Below are 21,270 nucleotides of genomic sequence, written 5' to 3'. Positions count from 1 at the left end.
TGGGGAAGCACTAGTGGAGGGTGGCAGTAACATCTGGGTGGCTGGCTCACTCCCTGAAGCTCTTTGTGATTGTGACAGACTCAAAATCTTTGCCACCCAGTGACTAATGGGAACTTTCCCATTGGCTTTGATCTGCATGGGAATTGCAGTTCCTCCCACAGTCCTGAGACTCACTCTGAGCTGAAACAAAGCACTACACCAGCCCTGTGTGGCATTCTCTTCCCTCCGATGGAAAATTTCCGTTCTTTGGCAATAATTCAAACCCAGAAATATCTCAGTTGGGAAATGCTGCTGTGGCACCTTGTGGGAGCTGCAGTTCAGCTTGCGTCGTGCACCCACCCTTCCTAATCACTTGGTATCCATATTAACACCACATCTCCTATGATGCACCAGTCTTCCAGGCAGCATTAATTAGCCCTGATGCCTCATTTCATCTGCCTAATCACCACCACAATGCCCTCACCACTCAGGGAGGTAGGAAAATTGCTGTCTCCCAGCCCATGACAAGGATTTGTTCACCAATGAAGTCCAGCACTTGCCCAACCCCTGCTACCTCTCTCCCTCTCATGTTGTCTGTTCTGCCTGTCTAATGTATTTCTCATGCAATAACCCTTTCATTGTAGTTTCTTGGCATAGCTTGATCTTTTTCCTCTTACAGATCGATCAGATCTTCTCATGAGCAGGTAGAGGATGTCACTAGCATGCTACTTGGGAAGAAAATCAGGCCCCTTCTATCCCTCCCCTCCCCACAATTTTCACCTATCACAGGTTAGTAGCACCTGCAAATTTCACAGACATGATCTTTCCTTTCTCACCACAGCCATAAAGAAGGACATGCTATAAGTTCATTTTTAACTCTGCTCCCTATGGCCCCTCAGCAGGCCTGTTCCAACTCCTCAATGCATCAGTGACATTCATTGCTCTTGGTCAGGGTCATGCAGCCAGATTTTTCACCTCTGTGAACACACCCATTTAAGTCAATTTGGATTCACTTGCCAAGTAAGATTTAATGAGAGGTATGGCTTCCCTAACAATCCAATACAGGACGCTAAGTGCATTCCCTTCATCCCCTTCTTTTATAAGCTGTCAAGTTCTCTGATAGGATCAGCTCCTTCAAAATCTGTAGCCATGCTTCTGACTCATGGTCCTGTAATGGGTATCTGTGTGCAATCTCGCACGCAGGCTCACAGCACTGGGCTAGCATGGTCTGCAGGGCAAGGACCACATACAGATCCATTCTGCGGACTGGCTGGGGGTGGTGGGTGGCAATGGTAGCTGCAGGTTGCAGTGGGCACATAGGTTGAGACACAAGTTGCACAGTAAGTCCCACTCGCAACAATTTCAGCATCCAGTCCTGGTGAGACAAACACCCAATGGGCACTTTGCTTGGTGCTAGGGAATCCCAGGGAACCTAGGGACACTTGAGTAGGGCAACGCATGCCGGGCTGCGCGCTGTCATCAGCTACCCACTGGCAGAAAAGCGGCAGTGCATTCAGTCGCTTACTAAACCCAGATTGTAAAGGCAATGTGTGTACATGCCAATCCCACCCTTTTTCTGTTCTGGGACAAATACAGGCAGAGCTGGTCCCGGGACAAATGCAACATCTATTCATATCCTCAAAGAATGGAAACATTCAGTTGGGATAGACCTTTGTTGAAACGTTCGCTCTGCAGAGCTGGGTAAGAAATGTTTTTCCTGTCCTGCAAGAAGAATTGCCATTTCAAAAACTGTCCCTGCCCTGAAGGGAGACAACAGGGGGACATCTCAAAGATAATCCCCAAATAATTCTGGATGGGGACAATTCAGTAACTTTCTTTCTGTAACTGGGAAGCATTTTGTTTGGGGTTTGAACTTTTTTTTTTTCCCCCCTATAAAGTAACTTAAAATTTAACACTTAGTTAACTTTTAGTTAAATTAAAATAGTCACCTCAAATCAAAAATAAACTTTTTTATTTTGAAAATGTTAAGAAGAGCCATTTCCATGGCTCTGACATTTTTTTTCCAAATAGGAAATGTATCTAAATCAACCCAGGCCCTCAAAAGTCTTAGTTTCAATAATTTGGCATGTTATGACAAAAGTCTTTTATCAAAAAACACAACTCGTGAGCTGCTCTAGAGGCCTGGTTTTCACTTGCACCAATGCTTCTGTGCCCTGCTGTGGAGCTGAGGCTTGTGCCACACTGCAGAGGTATAACTAGGGAGTTTTGCACTTTGAATGGTGGCAGCAGCTGGTCTAATGGCACCAGCCAGGTTGGCAGTTGTGATGGATGGGACAGCAGCAGCAGTCACCATCCTTGTGCCCTCACTAGGATGCTACTGGGGCTGGAGCCCTGCTCACCCACCCCTGGTTATAGTACTATGGCACACGACTCATGTCACAGGGCAGGGCAATGCGTCAAGCTACCCATGCATCCTCCCATTTGTGGACAACACTAAAGGGGTGAATGATCTTTCCCCTCAGATTAATTTGGGCAGCGCAGCCAATGCTCTTAAGGGAACAGGACTACCTGGTAGGCCTGTGTGAAGTGGCTAGTATTCGTTTTGGATTCAGATTCAGCCAATTCAGGGGACGGTGATTTGATTTGACCTATCCTATATGCAAACTGGATACTTATCTTGCTGGGATCCTATGACCCCAGCTGACTTCCTGCCCTTTGGGCAGGGGGCTGGACTCGATGATCTTCCGAGGTCCCTTCCAGCCCGAATGTCTATGAAATCTATAAATCTATGAAATCCCACGCCCCTTTCCCAGCGATGCCTGCCCCAGCTCCCGGCACTTGGGGGAAAAATGCCCCGGCTCAGCAGGTTCTGCCGGGCAGGGGGCGATCCCTGCTGCCCCCTGCTGCATGGGGGGCTCTGTATGAGCCCCCCCCCCCCAGCTCCATTACAGGTTCCCTGTACGGGCCAGCTCTGGCCGTTTAAGAAAAAAAAATCCTGAAGAAACCCCAGGACTCAGCGCTCCTGCCAGCAGGGGTGATCCCCACTGTCCCACGCCACGTGGGGGGCTCTGCACGAGCCCCCGAAGCCCCAAGGCTGCACCAGGAGTGGCAAGTCCTGGGGCTTTTCTCAGCATTTTTTTTTAAAGGGCCAGAGCCCTGGCAAGTGGGACAGCCATGGGGGTGCTGGGGGAGTGGGGGGGCTCGGGAAGAGCCCCCCATGTAGTGTGGGCAGCGGGGATCGCCCCCCGCCTGGCAGCACCCAGTGAGCACCAGGGCTTCTTTTTAAAGTACCGAGCTGGGGCGGGCGGGGGCAGTCATGGGGGGGCGGGGGGAGCAGGCGGAGTCGAGGAGGGTGGCAGGGTTCCCCCCATGGTCCCCCCCTCCGCCCCTAGTACTTACCAGTTCAGAGTGGCTGCAGCTCCCTGCTGCAGCCACCGGGGACCACCCGAATAATCAAAGCTCTCCGAATCTTTGCCAAAGATTCGGAGAGCTTTGAATCCATTTGGACCCTTAAATTGGTCCCCTGATTCGATTTGGATTTGGAGATTCAGCCACGGAATCGGGCCGAATCTCCTCCGAATCAAATCACCACCTGAAGCTTCGCACAGCCCTACCACCTGGAATCCAGAAAGGAAGCCAAACTTTTCCAGCCCTAACGCATCCCAGTCTGCACATGGGGAAGTCTCCTTCATGCACCTGTGGCTTGCCTACATTGCACTGGCCGTGTGTCCTGCTACCATACCTACCCACACACGCAGACATGCTCTGAACATGGCAGTTTGCCAGTGAGGTTCATCTCCAGTGGCTGCTTTCAGACCCACCAGAGACCAAGGGCTCAAGAGCAAGTGCAGAGGGATGGGACCAGAGTAGCCTCACATGGGTTCGGAGTGTGGCTGTGGTTGGGGTGAGCTCAGACTCCTTGCCACAGGGTAGGCAAGACGTGTATGCTCCCATAGGCAAAGTGTCTGAATACCTGCCCTGGCTGCAGGCCAGGCTTGCCAGCATGCTGTAAACTCCATGGTGCCAAGGCATCACTGCTCTTGGAGCCTGAGCTTAATTAAAGTACCACAGGTATATCCAGGATAGAATGACTCTAGTATTGCCCCCACTACTGTTAATGCATTTTATCAATGAGTGATTGAAGCAAAATACATAGACCCCACTGGGTCCACTGGGAGCAGAACCCAAGGCTCTCCCCTCCCACCAGAACACCTGCCTACCTCCATTGCAGACTCCAATGCATTTTGCACTTCTTTCTGCCCAGTGGCTCACCTTTGACATGAAAGGAGGCCTCAGCCTAGCTTGTTCAACAGCTTGGTGGTTGGGGTACAGTCCTGGGAAGAGGGTGATGTGGGTTTAAACCCCATCTGGCTGAGGAGGATCTAGAATTCATGTCTTCTATTTTTTTGGGTAACGCTCTAACCCCTAGGCGGTCGGGCAACCTACGTGTGGGTCCTCCTCTCGGTTTGAATCCTGAGATGATGGAGGCACATAATGTGAGCCCTGAGGGGCAGGAGTTCACTTCTGAGCCACCATCTCTTAATTGGCTGCCTGCAAGTGACTCCTTGCTCAGCGCGTACATGCTCTGGAGGTGCCTAAGGGTGTCCATTGACAGCAGAATGGGAGAGGAGCTTTGTGTCTCCCCAGGCAGAACAGGCTTGCACCCCTGAAGTAAGAGGCATACTTTTTAGACAAGTGGTTGCTTAGGCTTTGAAGTTCAGTAGACAAAACAGGATCTGGGCCTCAGAGTCCAAACCCCGTCCAATTTCAACTTCATTTTTTTCCCTGGGAAGGAAAAGAAAAGATGCATATGCTCCCTAATGCTTTTGCGAAACTCAACCCTTCCCAACTGTCCCATCCTCCAGATTTGCACCACACAACAGGGCACTGTGGGTAAAAATGCTGCTGCCAGTGTAAATCCCTGTGTAGTTAAATAACAATAGGAAATGTCTCTTGTACTGAAGAACAGGAGAGGGGCTAGGCACTATCAAAAGCCACAGGAATAGCACTGCTCTCTAAAGAGAGGGAAATGTAAAACATGATTACACTGCACTTGTACTCTATAATATACTCTGGCTTCTAATATATTGGGCAGAGATGTGACAGCCCTGAAAGACAATCTGGCTATGTCATAGAAATCCCTAAACTCAATAATGTAGCATCACTGGGTGCATCTACATGCTCAATTAGTGTGATGCAATAAACTCCAGCGCAGTTTGCGCCAGAGTTAATGGCTCCCGGGCACATCATCTACATGTTTGCCTGGGACTGCAGAAGTTTGAGCCGGGGCAGAGCAACCCCAGGCTGGCAGCAGGCTCAGGGGCTAGCCCTGGGCTCTGGGTCATGGCTTTGGGTGGCAGAGGGGCTGAATGGAGCATGAGAGTGCCCAAAGAGTGGAGCCATGTGGCTAAACAGCAGGCAGGCATTTACACACACATTTAGGTGCAGTTATTTTCACTGCCATAAGATATTACTTGTCCCCAACAGTACTATCTTATAGCGGCAAAAATTAGTTTGCTGCAGTCTGATACCATCACACATTCAGACTGTGACACTTTACACTGCAGCAAATTAGCCTACTGCTCGGTTAAGCACCCACTCCATGAGTGACTGGTGCCTCCTGAATCGGGGGGGGGGCACCTGCACAAGCCGCTGACGACAGTGGCTCTGTCAGGGGGGGCACCAGCCCTACCAACAGCATGGTGTCGGCCATTGGGGGAGCACCTGCACTCCTGTGCACCTCCTACTAGTCGCCTATGACCCACTCTATCCCAGAAATGCAAATGCCCCATAATACAGAGCTGCTGTCACAGCAAGATCTGTGCCCCCTAGCCCCAGTGATTGTCACTTACATATATATCAGTACCCCATAATGTAGAGACAACATGCCACACATATATCAGTGCTCTATAACATGCCACTGCTATGCCACAGAAAAAGCTGGTGCTCATTTAGTGCTGCTACATCACAGAAGGATCAATCCCTTGTCAGGCACAGTTTAGGACAGAGAAAGGTTAATGTTGCATGAAGAACCACGGACAGATATGTTAGTGCCACCTTAGCAGAGCACACATGCCTCTCAGAAATGGCGTGCCATGCATAGCAATGTCAGCACATTTGTGCCCTGGGTGCTAAGGCTCAGATATACATACCTATGCCACAAAGCAGCAACATTATCTCAGAACTGTCAATGCCTCGTCACACTGTACTGCTCATCACAGAAATCTCAGTGGGCCACAGTACTTTTCAGCAGTAGTAAAGTCGCTGCCTCATTCTAGACCTGTTCTCACATAGCTGGTGCTTGGTCCCTGCTCCTGCCTCTTAAGCTAGTGAAATGGGGTGAATTATCCCTTTCACAAGAGGGGAAAGGGGAGGACACTCCATGCACATGTCAAAAGAGGGGACAGATGCCTCCCAATGATACCAGAGATCTGCTGCCGCCTACAGACATCAGTAGGGTGGTCATCACAGAGGACATTCTGGTTTTCTGTTACTCTGTCCCCAAGAGAAAAAATAGAGGACATAAAGGCATCAGGTTTTGTATCAATAGAGGACAGAGGACAACTGGACTGTCCTGTATGATGGCCACCCCAGACATCAGTGGCCACCCTGCTAGGAGGCGACTGCTACTGACAGTGCTTAGTGTACATTTATTGCCTCCTTTGATTGTCATATACCCCTCTCCACCTTCCCTGTCCTGTTTCTTGTTGCCTGCCCTTCTCTAACTTCGTTCTTGCCTTAAAGGAGCTGTCTGGGTTAGGGACACTCTTTTCTGGCCTGTTTGTAAATCAAGGAGCACAGTATGGACCTGACTCCCGGTAGGTGCTTCTATGTTACTGAAACACAAGCACATAAACTGCAAGTCCCTATAATAACTGCCCCCCACCCCAGCAGGCAGTGTGCTGGCAAGTGTATGAGCCAGCAGCTGGGACAGGGGCTGATCTTGCCATGTGTACCTTGAAGCGAGAGAGAGGCGAACAGCACAGGACACCTGCCTTCCATCACACTCCCTTCTCCTGGCACCAAGTGCTTGTGTTTGGATTCAAAGCACAGTAACAATGCGTCAAACACATTTCAACATGTTGTTATTCCCAGGCCGACTTTCAAGATCCTCTTTCTATTCCTTCTGTACTGATTGCTCTTGTTTCTCTTGGCTCCCGGCTCTGGTTTTTCAGGGTTCATTAACTAGAATTTATTAGCTCCTTTAAACAATCTTTCCTGTGAAGGAAAAGCAAGCAAGACAAAGCTAGAAGACAAAGCAAGAAAGAAAGGAAGGCTATTTTCTAAACCACTTCCTATAAGTGTCTGGTCCCAGCTCTGAACACCCCTTTCCTGAGGGAACTGGCATAGTCTTCTTGGGTGCTTCCGCGGCTATTGTGCCTTTTCCCCTCGGAGTCACTCTGCTGTCAGCTTTGAATACAGTTTCCCTCTTTCTCCCTCCAAGGCTGGAGGCAGGGAGGAAGTGTGAGGAGCCAGGAATGCAGTCCCTGCTGACAGACAGCTGTCAGGGAGCCTCTCCTCGGAGGGGAGTCCCCGGATATGGTGCTTCTTCAAAGTCAGATGAATTGGAGCATCTGCTCTCCCTGGAAGCTCCCTGGGGCTGTGGCACTGATTGTGCTTATAACACCTCTGTTCTGACGGGCTCACAGTGAAACATTAATGAGCTTAGGCTCACGGCACACCTGAGTCATTGCCCTTGGCTTTTACTGGCAGGGAAACTGAGGCATGAAAGGGGAACATGAATTACCCAAGACCACACAGTGAGCTACAGCTGATTCAGGAAGAGAATTCCTGACTCCCAGGCCAGTGCCATGGCCACAAAGCCATCTTTGATTGCTGGTGATAAATGATCACTCTGCTGCTTCCTGATACAATTTGAGTGACAGGGAGAAGGTGGGACGACGAGTGAGAACCTGGCGAGCTACTCTGCTGTACGGGCTGAACGTAACTCCAGCACCACCACGGACAGCAGCCAAGCCTGGTCTCATGCTGCAGGCCCACCTCAAGCAGCAGCCTCCATGCTCCACGGTGGCCAAATGCACGGTTGCAGGGAAGCGTAAGGTGCTGCTCCACGGTGCAACCAAAATGAGCAGCACGGCCCGATGCAACAAGCCGCACTGTTCTGGAGTACAGCGCAGCTGGAGATACATCACCACTGTGCAAATGAATGTAGTCCACTGCAGCTTAAAGGGCTGGTCAGCCAGTGCAGCAGAACTCAAAATGTCCAGTGTCTTTGGAGCTAAGGTACTTCCATATGTCCCTCTCGTTGGGTCCCATGTACTTCAGCCATTAATCCTGTGGGCTGTATCTCATGGGCATAGCAGTACATGAGATTTCCTGAGCCCCATCACATCATCAGTAGCCTCCTAATGTCATCAGTCACTCACCTAGAATTAAGATACTGGATGATTTCATACAGTCTTTGTTGCACTGCTCCATTGGTTGTTCCACCTATGTCCTGCCCCTCTTTTTTAGTCCTTTGTGCTCATTCTCTGGCTCTGCCTTCCTATCCCCATGTTCCTTTCCCTCGCTATGTCGCCCAACCCTTTCCCTCCCATCATTCTTTTCCTTCCCATCAAACCCGAGAAATAGCCACAGATCACCCTGGCATTGCTGTTCCACACACACTGGCCCTTGTATCCATGTCAATCTCAATGGCTCTAATGAGACTTTCTGCAGGGGACACGCTTGCAGGCCTCTGGCTGTAGGGATGGAGTCCCAGTGTGCAATAAACTGTTGGCTAAGAAGAGGCTGTCATTAAAAATGAATGAGAGGTGAGGATTTTTAGTGGTATTTTTTATTGGACCAACTATATAGTTGGGAGCTTCAGGCAGCAAGTGCCCTTTTTCAGGAGCGAGTTTAGACCTGAAAAATATCATGTAAAATCCTTGCCTCTCACACATTTCTTGGACCATCACGGTGACAACAACACTCCAACCAGACATTAAAAATGAAGAAACATCACCGAGGAGGTGTTGGTTCAAGACTTTAAGATGTGTAAAGATGTGTAATCCTTTCCTGGACAGCCACAAAGCCTCGATGTGACTAGCTGCTTAAAGCAGAGTCACCAGAAAGCCAGCAAGGGAAGAAACTGGCTCCGAGGCACAGGAGAAATTAGAAATGAGCAGAACACAGTGAGCAAGAAGAGCAGTCAGAGGGCATGTTACACGGGTAGAGGCAGAAGAGGATGGGCTGTCTGTGACCATCAGAGGGAAGAGAACCAGGAGGCAAGACAAACAGGTGTATCCAAAAGCCATGGAGTCAGGTGGTAGCTGCTAGGAATATTGGTAAATATATACACTTGTTCTTAGCCCATGTGACATTGCCCCCACACACATCATAAAGTTGCTAAAAAAATGGAGCATAAAACCATTCAAAATTCAGGCCAAATTCACATCCAAAACTGGGAGAAAAAGAAATCTAAAATTTACAAGCATTTTATTTACATATTTTTTCTTAAGCTCCTTTCCATTTCAAACCAGATTTTTCAATCACTATTTTGCAGGAAAAAGGACACACAGGGTTGGGGGTGGGGGAGGGGGGAATTAAATCAAAGGGATAAATAATCTTCAAATGAATAAAATATTTTGTTTCAGCCCAAGTGAAACATCTGGGGTTGACCCAAAACAAAATTTTTCAATTTTCTTTCTCATCTGGCTGCAAAGCCTGAAAAAAATTCCCTTTCAGTTCAACTAGACTTCATTTTATTTTTATAATATTTTGGTTTCACCACCAAAATGTGGGTGGAAGTTCACCCCAGTTCCCAAAGATATCAAGCATGCCCAAGAGAATTCTCCGCTGTCCAAACGGGATGGATGATCCCAGATTTTAAAGTGGTCTGAAAATCAGAGAACTGTAGAAGCACAGAAAAATAGGGCTGGAAGGGACATCTGGAGGACATCCAGCCCTCCTTCCTGCCTGAGGCACGATCATCTCTATCCGAAATAATCCATGCAAGTCCTTGTCTAACCTAAAACCACACAATCATCCCTGTTGCACGCTGGGAGCCAGGGTCTATAATCAACCCTCAGCCATTCTGCCCCACATCCATTTTCTCAGCCCCCCATGAATACGCCCCATCCAATCCCATTATTAGTTCTGACATTTTCAATTCATCCCCAGCCTCCAGATAAATCCTGTCCTTCTGCCCCATCTCTTCTGCCTCTGCATCCCTCTCTACCAGGCCTCACTGGGGAGGCAGTAATAGGGATCTCTTCTTTCAGGCAGTTTATTTCTAGAAGGGAAAGCAGAACTGCTCTAAGTACTTCAGCCCTTTCATCAAGAAAGGGGGGAGCTCTGCTTCCTTGACTAGTTGCTCCTCTCCTTGTTGGGGGGTGGGGGTCATTAGGGTAGGCAGCCAATTAGTTTCTCCCCCACCCTCCAAGCAAAAATTAAGATGTGTGCCCTTTGCTTTCCCCTCTTGTTCTTTAGGCATTTTTCCTGGGGCTGCAGCTCCTTCTGACCCAGCACAATCTACACCCTGGATAATCTTCATTGTCACACTGAGTACATGGAAGGCTTGTAAAACAAGTGGGAAAACAGGAGAATTTATCAGCAGTATTAGGGGGGTGTGTGCGCACGTGTACATGTGTGTGCAGTATGCGTGCATGCACGCATGCATGTGTAAAATTGCCAGTTCTACTTCCACGTTTAACTGGGATGTTTTTTAAATCCAAGTATATTTTTCCCTGAATGAGGAATTGTGATCTTTCGAAACACCCAGCAAAATGTTCTTAAACAACTTCCAATTATTTTTCATATTTTCCTGTTTAATTTTTTCCTCCCAATTTGTTTCGCTCAGAATTATTTTTGGCCATGGGAAATTGGCCCCTTCTAAATGTTAAACATATTTATATATTCCCCGTTATGACTATATTCTGTTTGCTTATAACATGCAATCAGGTTATAATCATTTGCAGTGAGGCAGCCAGTAACTGTGTGCAGAGGAAGAGGCTGAGTAAGAGTGAAAAGGGAACTTCTGGAGGGACTAGATGTATTTAAATCCGTGGGTCCTGATGATCTCCACCCCAGAGTGCTGAAGGAACTAGCAGGGGTCATTGCGGGACCTCTGGCACAGCTCTACAAGCACTCATGGCACTTGGGCAATGTGCCGGAGGACTGGAAAAGGGCCAAGGTGGTCCCCATCTTCAAAAAAGGAAGGAAGGAGGACCCAGGAAACTATAGGCCTGTGAGTCTTACCTCAGTCCTGGGGAAGCTTTTCGAAAGAATTATCCTGGCACATGTCCAGGAAGGGCCAGCAGGGGAGGTTATGCTCAGGGGCAACCAGTATGGGTTCATTAGGGGCAGGTCTTGTCAAACCAACCTGGTGGTCTTCTACAACCAGGTCACCAAGTCCTTGGATGCAGATGTCGCAGTGGATATAGTCTTTCTGGACTTCAGGAAGGCCTTCGACACGGTCTCTCACCCCATTCTCAGTAAGAAACTAGGAGACAGTGGTGTTGATGCCTACACGGTCAGATGGGTCACTAACTGCCTGGAGGGCCGCACCCAGAGGGTGGTGGTGGATGGGTCTTATTCGACCTGGAGGCATGTGGGCAGTGGGGTTCCCCAGAGCTCGGTCCTCGGGCCCGCACCATTCAACATCTTCATCAGTGACTTGGGCGAGGGGGTAGAAAGCACCCTGTTCAAATTCGCAGATGATACTAAGATGTGGGGTGAAGTGGGTATGCTAGTAGGAAGGAACAGGCTGCAAGCAGATCTAGACAGGTTACAGGGGTGGGCGGATGAGAACAGGATGGGTTTCAACACTGACAAGTGCCGGGTGCTGCACCTGGGGAGGAAGAACCAGCGGCATACCTACAGGCTGGGGAACTCCCTTCTCGCCAGTGTTGAGGCAGAAAAGGATCTTGGAGTCGTTACTGATGCCATAATGAACATGGGCCGACAGTGTGGGGACGCGGTCAGGAAGGCCAGCCATACCTTGTCGTGCATCCACAGATGCATCTCAAGCAGGTCCAAGGAGGTGATCTTCCCCCTCTATGTGGCACTGGTCAGGCCACAGCTGGAGTACTGCGTCCAGTTCTGGGCACCGCACTTCAGAAGGGATGTGGCCAATGTGGAGAGGGTCCAGAGGAGGGCCACCGGTACGATCAGGGGCCAGCAGGGCAGGCCCTACGAGGAGAGGCTACGGGACATGAACCTGTTCAGCCTCCAAAAGAGAAGGCTGAGAGGGGATCTAGTGGCAGTCTATAAACTAGTCAAGGGGGACCAGCAGGCATTGGGAGAGTCCCTGTTCCCCCGAGCAATCCCGGGAGTTACAAGAAACAACAGACACAAGCTAGCAGAGGGTAGTTTCAGGCTAGACATTAGGAAGTGCTATTTCACTGTCAGGGCGGCTAGGATCTCAAACCAACTTCCAAGAGAAGTGGTGCTGGCTCCTACCCTGGGGGTCTTTAAGAGGAGGCTAGATGAACATCTGGCTGGGGTCGTTTGACCCCAATACTCTTTCCTGCCATGGCAGGGGGTCGGACTAGATGATCTGCTCAGGTCCCTTCCGACCCTACCAACTATGAAACTATCTGGTTAGGACAGAATAAAATACTGTGTCCACTTCTGGTGTCTCCATTTTAAATAGGACAAGGAAAACCCCAAGGCAAAGAGCTGCAAGACTAATCCAAGGCCTGAAAAATCTGTCTTCTAGTAAGAAACCTGAGAAACTCAGTGTCTTTAAGTTCCCCACAAGGTTACAGTTTCAGCATGATTTTGGCATGGTTGATACAGTTCTGCAGGGTGAGATGATTTCTGATATTGGAGGGCATTTAAATTAAATGGGCAAAGTCATATATGTATCTGATGACTAGAAGTCAAAGCAGACAAACTGATGCGGGAAATCAGGCAGATGTTTTTAACTATCATATGTCCAATTACCAAAGGCAGTTTCAGTCCAGACTGAGTGTGTCTTTTTCCAAGCTCTGCTCTTGCTCAGTAAAGGTTATGGTCTGGATCCAGATATCCATGAGTGAGGTTCTTAAACCTCTGTTATGCAGGATGGTCAATTAGATGATCATAAAAAAATCCCTTCTGAGTTTAAAAATCTGTAGGGATCCATGAACCTTTTTAGCTGCCTCTTTGTTTTCCTTATTCTCACTAACTCCAGGAGTGAACAGCTGTGAGTCCTTTCTAAAGAACTGCTGCACTGTTTTGAAGATCATGACATTTTGAAAAAAATAAATGAAAGGTATTGGTGTGTGGGCTTCTCCTCTGATGCTTTAACCTTTAGGCAATGCTGCTTGCCCAGCAGTGTATATGCCCAAGTGTATGTGTGTAAATTCAACCCTATATAAACACACCAAATTCAGGGGCATGTGAATTCCTGTTTTTTGGGAAATCCCAATATTTGGGGGTAGGGAGGGGACATGTAAAAAATTCAATATTTCAACATTTCCTGTGAATTGAAAAAGTTGAATGAATAAAAGAGGCGTATTTCAGAAGCATAAAAACATCTCCTTTGGACTTTTCTATTAGAGTAAAATATTAATAACAACATATCCTATACTTTAAATGTAATACACACACACACACACACAATATGACAATGAATATCTTAGTCTAATATAAAAGTGCTTCAATTTTATTGAAATTGTCTTTTATAATGAAAATATATACTGTTGAATTTCTCTGCCCAGCTCTAAGATTAAGCATGGTACAAGAAGCCATAGCAGGGGTAAGCCCTCCAGGTGCTGGAAGGAATTATCCTTAGAGAGTGACATTCAACTTGGGCAAAGGGCTACGCCATTAAAACCCTATTTTCAGGGTTTACCTGTGATGTACATGGCTTCTCTGTTAGCCCTTTGCAAAGGGCTTAACTTGCAGAACATGTTGCTTGGCTTCATCCACTCCTGGCCTCACTGTGTTATTTTTCTGACATCATTTCTATAGCTGGGCTAGTAGAAAAGGGCAATTCACACTTGTACAGAAGGATCTCACCACCTTCAATGCAGCCTAGGATTTTTCCTGGGTTCAGATGTCTACGTTGCCTAGGCCTCAGTCTCAGAGGTCCCAACCCACACTCCTGTCCCCATGCTGCCATTCTCATTTCAAACTGATAGGAAATCCAGAAAGCAAAGGGCTGTGAGGGGATGTGTATGGACAGCAAGGGGAGCAGAGTTGTGTGTGGGCTGCTTTTCTTTGGGTTAGGATAGGCACCAATAGTGTCTCTGATTCTGCTTTGCTGATCTTACATCTTTTACAATGACTGATGCCAGGGGCATTACTCCTGATTTCCATGAAGGGAAAAAAATGCAGCTGCTTCTCACCTGATTTCTCTCTGCTCCTCACTGATGCCACTTTGGTTTCCTTTCTAATCCATCCCCCCCTCCACCCCGCACATCATATCACCCCAGAACACGTTATGCTCTATGTAATAACACCATACTTACAGCTCCCCCAGGAAGCGCATATGATGAAAAGTGTTGGGTTGCAGTTCGCTAATGTTGTTCATGCTCAGATCACTATGGGAGAAGAAAGACAGAAGCTCTGATCAGTCATTATTGGTGGCTTGCACAGAATAAGCCTCTCCCCACCTGACAGTCTCTGTGCAGCGCCCGTTCTTGAAAGAGGAAAGAGATGCCCTTTTGGAAGGCATCTCAGACCTAGTATGGCCAGGAGAAATTCCCTCTTAGCTCTGCCTGGCAACATGAGTGCATAAAGCAGGATGAAAGCAATCCTCACGTTAATGAATCCTGTGTCCTTCAGTGGCATCTTTCATGTGAACTTCTCAAGCACCTGCAGGATTTTGAAGGTACCAAAACATTTAGGGCCCTGTTCACTCTTGCAGAGAAGAGAAGTCAGTAAAAGGTGTGGAGCATCTGGTCCTCACCATTACCTACACTGCCCCCTCCTGGGAGACCCTGTTAATGAAGCCAAACACAACTGCCCTGCAGAGCAAAGCTGGGAGGTGACAGCTAATTGCTGGTCATTGCTTGCAACCTGGTGAACAAGCCCTCTCCGAATGGGGAGCAGCTGTGAAAAGGTGCAAGGCCAAGACCAAGGGGCCTGCAATTTGTTCCACTCTTTAAATTTGGTGGCAAATGTCATGCCATTCTTCACATAGAAACTTCTGTCTCTCCGAGGCCTCTGGCTGCGGCTTGGATTTAATACCTGACACATCCCCTCTCAGGGGACTGTACCTCATTTGCAAGGCGACAGACTCGACTGACCTAGCAGGTCTTTGTCTCAAAACCTTTGTAACATCATGTGCCTTACATATAATTAACAGTAGCAGCCCTGCCCTCGTGAACAACCCTGCAATAACAAAACAGTGTTTGTTACGATATAAATCAAGAGCAAGTCTGTGCCTACAACTGTACGTTTGATCCTTGCTCTTAAAAAAAAAAAAAAAAAAAAAAAGCAATCAGAAATTGCTGAGGCCCAGGTCAGGGCTGACATGGCTAAAAACAACTGGGAGCTCAAAGGTGGGGCAAAATTCTCATCTGGGCATGAAGGCAAATGTGACATCTCATATGGGTGCAAAACAAGGCATTGGGCTCTGGCAAGAATGTCCTCCTTAGAGTTCGTCCTTCAGACTAGATGCATATACATATGTGCTTTCATACATACATGTATCACCTGGTTCCTTAATACAAGAATAAGACACAAACTGAAAATGAAGGGCAGACTCTTAATGCAGATGTGGGAATACTTCCTCCCTACATATACCCCATAGCTATGATTTAATTTTTTGCCCAGCTTCTAATTACTCCTTTCTCTAACAAAACCTGTTGACTTCAAAAAGGATTTGATGTCAATGAGGATTTTGCCTGGAAGTTTTGGGTTCTGGGGGCCGTACAATTCTCAGCAGGAGCTGGGTGAATCTGCATTGCAAACACTAGACCGAGAATTTACAATGGGAAAGAAGGGACATTTCACTTCTGACAAAACTCCACTGTGCCCCTGGGGGGGTCTCTGTGATGGTCTCCATCCTTATCAACATTGACATTTTAACTGAGGGCTTCCAGAGTTAAAAGTAGGAGTCTCTGCAGCTTATGGAAACCAGGCCCCTAGCTGGAGTTGTAACAATGCATATCCCCAGTTGCAGAAGCATATCAGCCAGGGTCTGTGAACTGGGCGGCAAGGCTGACAGCAGGGGCTGAGCCAGTAGCAGCGATGGCTATTGCTGCTATTGTGCTTCCTCTAAGGGTGAAGTTTCACGTTCCATGTACACCATACTAATCTGTGGCATGCTAAGCAGTGCTAAAATTACAACATGCTTTGAGGAGTTGCAGTTTGTTTCCTGGATAGCTCTGACTTGCCACTAGAGGGCTGGTGAGCAGGGCCGTGGCTAGGAGCCAGGACACCTGGGCTCTATCCCTGCCCTGGGAGGAGGGCAGGTGTGGGAGCTGAGCATCTTGGGATTCTGGAGGGAGGACTGCAAATTGCTCATTTTATCCCCATGGAGCAGACTGACGGTACTCTACCGTGAGCTAGGTAGCAAAGCCCAGAGTTACCCGCATGTTAAAGCTTATTAACCTTTGCCTAGTGTTAGAGATGCTCAAAGAGCACTTTGCACGAGTTAACAAGCTTTAACATATGAATGCTGGCATTTTAAGTGACTTTAGTATGGTATAAATATTAGGGGTGCGCAAAGCAGGCCATTTGATTCGGATTCGGCCTGAATCAGGGGCAGTGATTCGATTAGTTGATTCAGATCACTGTTCCTGATTCGATTCGGCCGAATCTGAATCTGAAGATTCGATGCTGATTTGGAGAATCGGTGCTTGGGACGTAGACATAGCTATAAAAAAAATTTCTACATACCTTAAGGTAGCAGGCACAGCTCATGATCACTGCAATGCTGGGGCGCATGGAGCATCCCACAGGAGTGTGGGGGTCCCTCCATGTGCTCAGTGGCAAACCCAGAAGTGGACTGGAAGTACTTTGGGTCCACTTCTGGGTCTGCCGGGGACTGCGCTGGGGGGCCTTCCTGTGCCCGTTGGCTCAGTGATCAGCCGCAAGGGGACCCTGGGTGCCTCCCCCAGACCCAGGAGGCACCAGTCACCAAGCCAGGGGGGCACAGAGGGGCCCCCCAGCGTGCTCCCCAGCAGACCCGGAAGTGGACCAAAAGTGGACCAAAAGCTTAGCGCAGCCCTAATACATATAACATGCAACTTCACCTTGAGTCAGTGCCTGTTGCCTTCTGCTTGTTATGCTGCTGCCTTATAAGTCAGGCACTGCTGGGAGGAGTAGGTAAAACACCTGCAGCAGTGGGCCATAAATATATAGAAGGCATCCACCATATCAAGACTGGTCTGAAATTTGTGCTCTTGGCATTGTCAATGGAAAATTTTAAATTTTTTTTTTTGACTAACCATATTTGTGTGCATGTGGCAAGTGCCTATTATCCTTGTGAAACAATGTAAAACTCATTAAAATAATACAAAGCAAGCACCCGTGGCACAAAATCAAATTCTCATTACAATTTCAGCTTTCAAAAAGCACATTCTGAAATGAATTATTTTGAAGTCTGTTTCATGGGGGATTTAGAAAATATTTTCATCTATTTTAGGACAAAATGAGTTTCAAAAGGGCCTATATTTTCCATGAACAAGAAATTCTGGTCACTGAGGAGAAAGGACGCAATTTTACTTCACCATAAACACCCACATGACCCTTTTTTAGCTGTGAAGTGGCGCTACTTGTACTTATGCACAGTTTGCAACTGCAATCCCCATGTAGCATGCACGCTCACGTGCAGGAGGATATGAGCTGTCTGGGCAGGCACAGGGCTATGTATGCTCATATGCTTTATATGAAGAGCTGTCCTTTTGGAAAATGGCACTCGGGGCGTACTTGTAGTTTGGTGCCCCCCTTTCCTCCCTCATTGCTGGGCATTGCTCCTCCCTGGGGTTGGAATCAGGTGGGCTGGGGCACTGCTGTGAGCATGGCAGGCTGCTCACACACGTGTGTGTGTGTGGTGCCCCCCAGACCACGGTGCCCTGGCTGGTTGCCCACGTCACCCACCCCTAAAGGCTGGCTCTGCGTGCATGCTCAGATTGCAAGGCTGGGGTGCCGTTTTTATGGGTTTATCATGGCTGGGGTCCCACCCCCTGCACCTCTGATTGGCCCCACCCCCACCATTGATTAGTGGATAGGGCTGTCTATCATACCCCCCCACACTCCTTGTTGCTGATTGGTGGCCAGGGGTGGGGTCTCATGACAGACAGCCCTCTCAGCCAATCAGCGGTGAGGGGTAAGGGTGGCAGCCAGCTTGCCTTCATACCAGGCTGAGTGGCCAGGAGAACTGCTGGCTCCCATTTTATTTTTAGTAGGTTTTTTTTCCCCCTGCAGATTTCGCGGAGATTGCCCAATGTCGACATTTCCGCGAAATCCATGAAACCACAATTTGAGTAGGTCCCTACCAATAACTGAGTGGCTGTGACCCAAGAAATCAGAGGCTCTGAGTTCTTAGGCCCTATTCGCCCAGAGGGTGACTCTGCACCCCTCTGGTTTTGTAACCCAGTGCCTTCATCACCAGGCTGCACATCAGCCCCTAGCCAGCTCCTGGAGCACCGCTTTTGAAGCTGAGCCACTGCCCCATGTATTTACTATTCATTGGATAAAATGGATGGAGGGCAAGTGGAAGAGGAGAGTTTCTGCCCCATTGAGAGCAAGGTTTCAGGACACAACGCCAGCACCGCTGCCTTCCAGGGTAATCAGGCCTGTCACTAAGCAATGCATCCTCTAGTTCAGGGGTCAGCAACCTACAGCCACAGGCCAGATCCAGCCTGCCAAGTGATTTCATGCAGCCTGCAAAGTCTGAATATTGGTAATATTTTGGCAATGGGGCAATTTTGTGGCATTTCAGCAGCGGGGTGCTTCTGTGGCAGGTTGTATACATGGCGGGAAGAGGTGGCAGCTGGGTCAAAAGCAGCAACCCACCTTGGACTGAACTGCATTATTTTGGCCTGCTGCTCTGAAATGGTTGCCAACCCCTGCTCAAATTTGCTCACTTCCTCCTGAGCCCACCTATCTCCCTGTCTGGTCTGCCCAAGCATGAATGGTGAGATGTCCTAACTGTGTTGTCCTAGCCATTCTCTTTCCCTTGATCTGTTCACTTTCATTTAATACGATTGCCCAGATTCCTACAATTTCCTTTCATCAAAGCATGTGTAGGGTTGCGGTCTGAATCGCTAGAAGGAAGGAGCTCTTTGCCGCCATCTCTTGGCAAACTGGAAGAAGAGTCAGCCCCTATTTGCATGTTCATTAAACACCTTCCCAGTATGAGCATCTCGGTCAGTCTGCTTAAAATTCATTTAAGTTTTGGGTGCAGGGAAAACGAGATCTTGTTACCCTTCGTGTATCAATAAAAGACGACAGAGCGACACTTCATGTGTCTGAGTAAGAAATCATTATAACTCCTAGTACAATCTTGTAGCGCTGGGCAGCAGAACTGAGACTAGAGAATAGCTTCTTGACTTAGGGAAAGGCCAACTTTTTGTCGTCAGTCAGTGTGCACATGATCCTGAACTCTGGGGCTTTATGAACCACTAGCAACCAATGACAAATGGGAAGTGGCAAGGCTGGAAAGTGGTGCACTGAAGGGCTCTTTACCCTTTGAAGTTTTTACTGGGAGATGATAAAATTTTGGCAAAAGTATGCTGTCCAAGTTAGTGTGTGGAGGGCAGTGTGTGTTTTAAATCATACCCCACAAGCTTTTTGCTGATTTCCTGTTGTGTATTCCCATTGAATAATGTTTCCTTTGTGTTAGGTTCAATGCTTGTGAAAGGCAGAGACCCCCTGGAAAAGTATTTTGCTTCTCATAGGTCTCAGGTGGTGGGTGTATGTATGTAAATTTTGTGTAAATTTTGAGGTTTTTGTAAATTTTGAGATGACCCTGGCCCTTTTTGCTTCTAACACCACTTGGCAAGACTGACAAGTGCGTCACCGGATATGGTTTCACTCTAAGTGTCAGGGCTTCTGGGTTCTCCCCAATTCTGTGACTGACTTCAGCAAATTGCATAAGCCAACATTTCCCAAAGTGGCCTCCATCCCAAGATGCCTAAACACTAAAGTAAGGGACTCATTTGGCAGCTCATCTCTAGTGAGTTGTATTGCTATTCGTATTACAGTATGGCTCCACTGTGCTAGGCAGTCTGCACTCAGGGAGTGACAGCCCAGGCCAAAAAACCCAAAAAATCTAGCCTCAAGAAAGACAAATGGGAGGGGAGGAAGCAGGGGTACAGAGAAGTAACTAGTCTAAGCTCACACAGTAGCTCAGTGGCAGAAGCAGAAATGGGACTGAGGTCTCAGCAGTTCCTGGAGCTGAGCTCCACGCTCTGAAGCTGTGGATGAAATTGCAGCGAGGGTGAATCTGACCTCCCTGGTATTTCAGCAGAAGTGCTAGCAATCAGCTCTTCTCACCTGTGCATCTTGTGGCAGATCCTCAGCTCCACTATCTAGCCCCTCCTACCTGTTGAGCTATGTTATCCTCATATAGCGCCATCAAATAAAGCCAAAATCAGCTCAGGCCCCATCCCATCCTGTCTGGCTTTGCTCCAAAACACTAAGGTTTGACTGATGCAGCTTCCAGGAACTGTTCATGCCACCTACCGTACTTACCTGCAAACCCTAAGTCTCTACAGGTGTCTCCCATTATCCTGTAAAATCACCTGCTCTTTCCAAAGGCTGCCTCTTGTCGAGCCCTGAAAGCTTCACTTGCCTTTCCTGGCATGGTTATATTTAGCTGGGTTTCGAGAAAACGACTAATGCTAAATATTTACCGTAGGCATTCCCAACTTGTATACACAGGAAAACTGAACCGTAGCTCATGGAAACTGAGTCGCATGTGATTCAGACTCAGCACTCAGGACTCACCTGGCCCTCCAGGGGTTCCTTAATTTATTTTCTTTGATGTTGCCCTCCTTTTATAAACAGACTCTTTCACTATTACCTGATGAACTGTTCTTTCCTACCAGAAAGGCCAAAGTAAAATGATGCTATTTCCCACCATCGGATACTCTTGTAAGACCATCCACAATGGGCAAGGTCCATTGCTACCAGAAAGGCATCAATGACATCATGAGCCTTGTAGGGCAAAGGGACTTTTTCATTTGCATCTGCTTTCTCTACTCTGTGGGATCTCTCACACAGGTGGGAGTCCAACAGTGGAGGCAGGGCTCTGATCAGCGGAGCGGGAGCCAACGGCATTCTTGAGGGGAACAGAACAATGGGAAATATAAAGGGGGTGGATGAAAAGCTGAGAATAAGCATAATGAACTGTATTCAGCCCTGGGGTAAGCACCTGCTCATCTTGATGGAAGCTGTTCCAAAGAGATAACATCCAATTCCTACCACCACATGGGGCAAGCTTAT

At 48.1% G+C, this 21,270-nt stretch overlaps 1 protein-coding gene across 1 annotated transcript in view; it reads right to left on the bottom strand.

Moving 5' to 3' along the window:
• Nucleotides 1–21,270, bottom strand: part of LGR6 (leucine rich repeat containing G protein-coupled receptor 6) — a 214,234-nt gene that overhangs the window by 136,172 nt on the left and 56,792 nt on the right. The window contains exon 2 of the mRNA XM_014609405.3: nt 14,340–14,411. Within this exon, the coding sequence (XP_014464891.3) occupies nt 14,340–14,411 (72 nt within the window). The remainder of the gene's footprint in view (nt 1–14,339; nt 14,412–21,270) is intronic.

This window comes from Alligator mississippiensis, chromosome 14 (assembly GCF_030867095.1).
Source record: "Alligator mississippiensis isolate rAllMis1 chromosome 14, rAllMis1, whole genome shotgun sequence".
Taxonomy (NCBI): Eukaryota; Metazoa; Chordata; order Crocodylia; family Alligatoridae; genus Alligator; species Alligator mississippiensis.
This window is presented reverse-complemented; position numbering and strand designations above follow the sequence as displayed.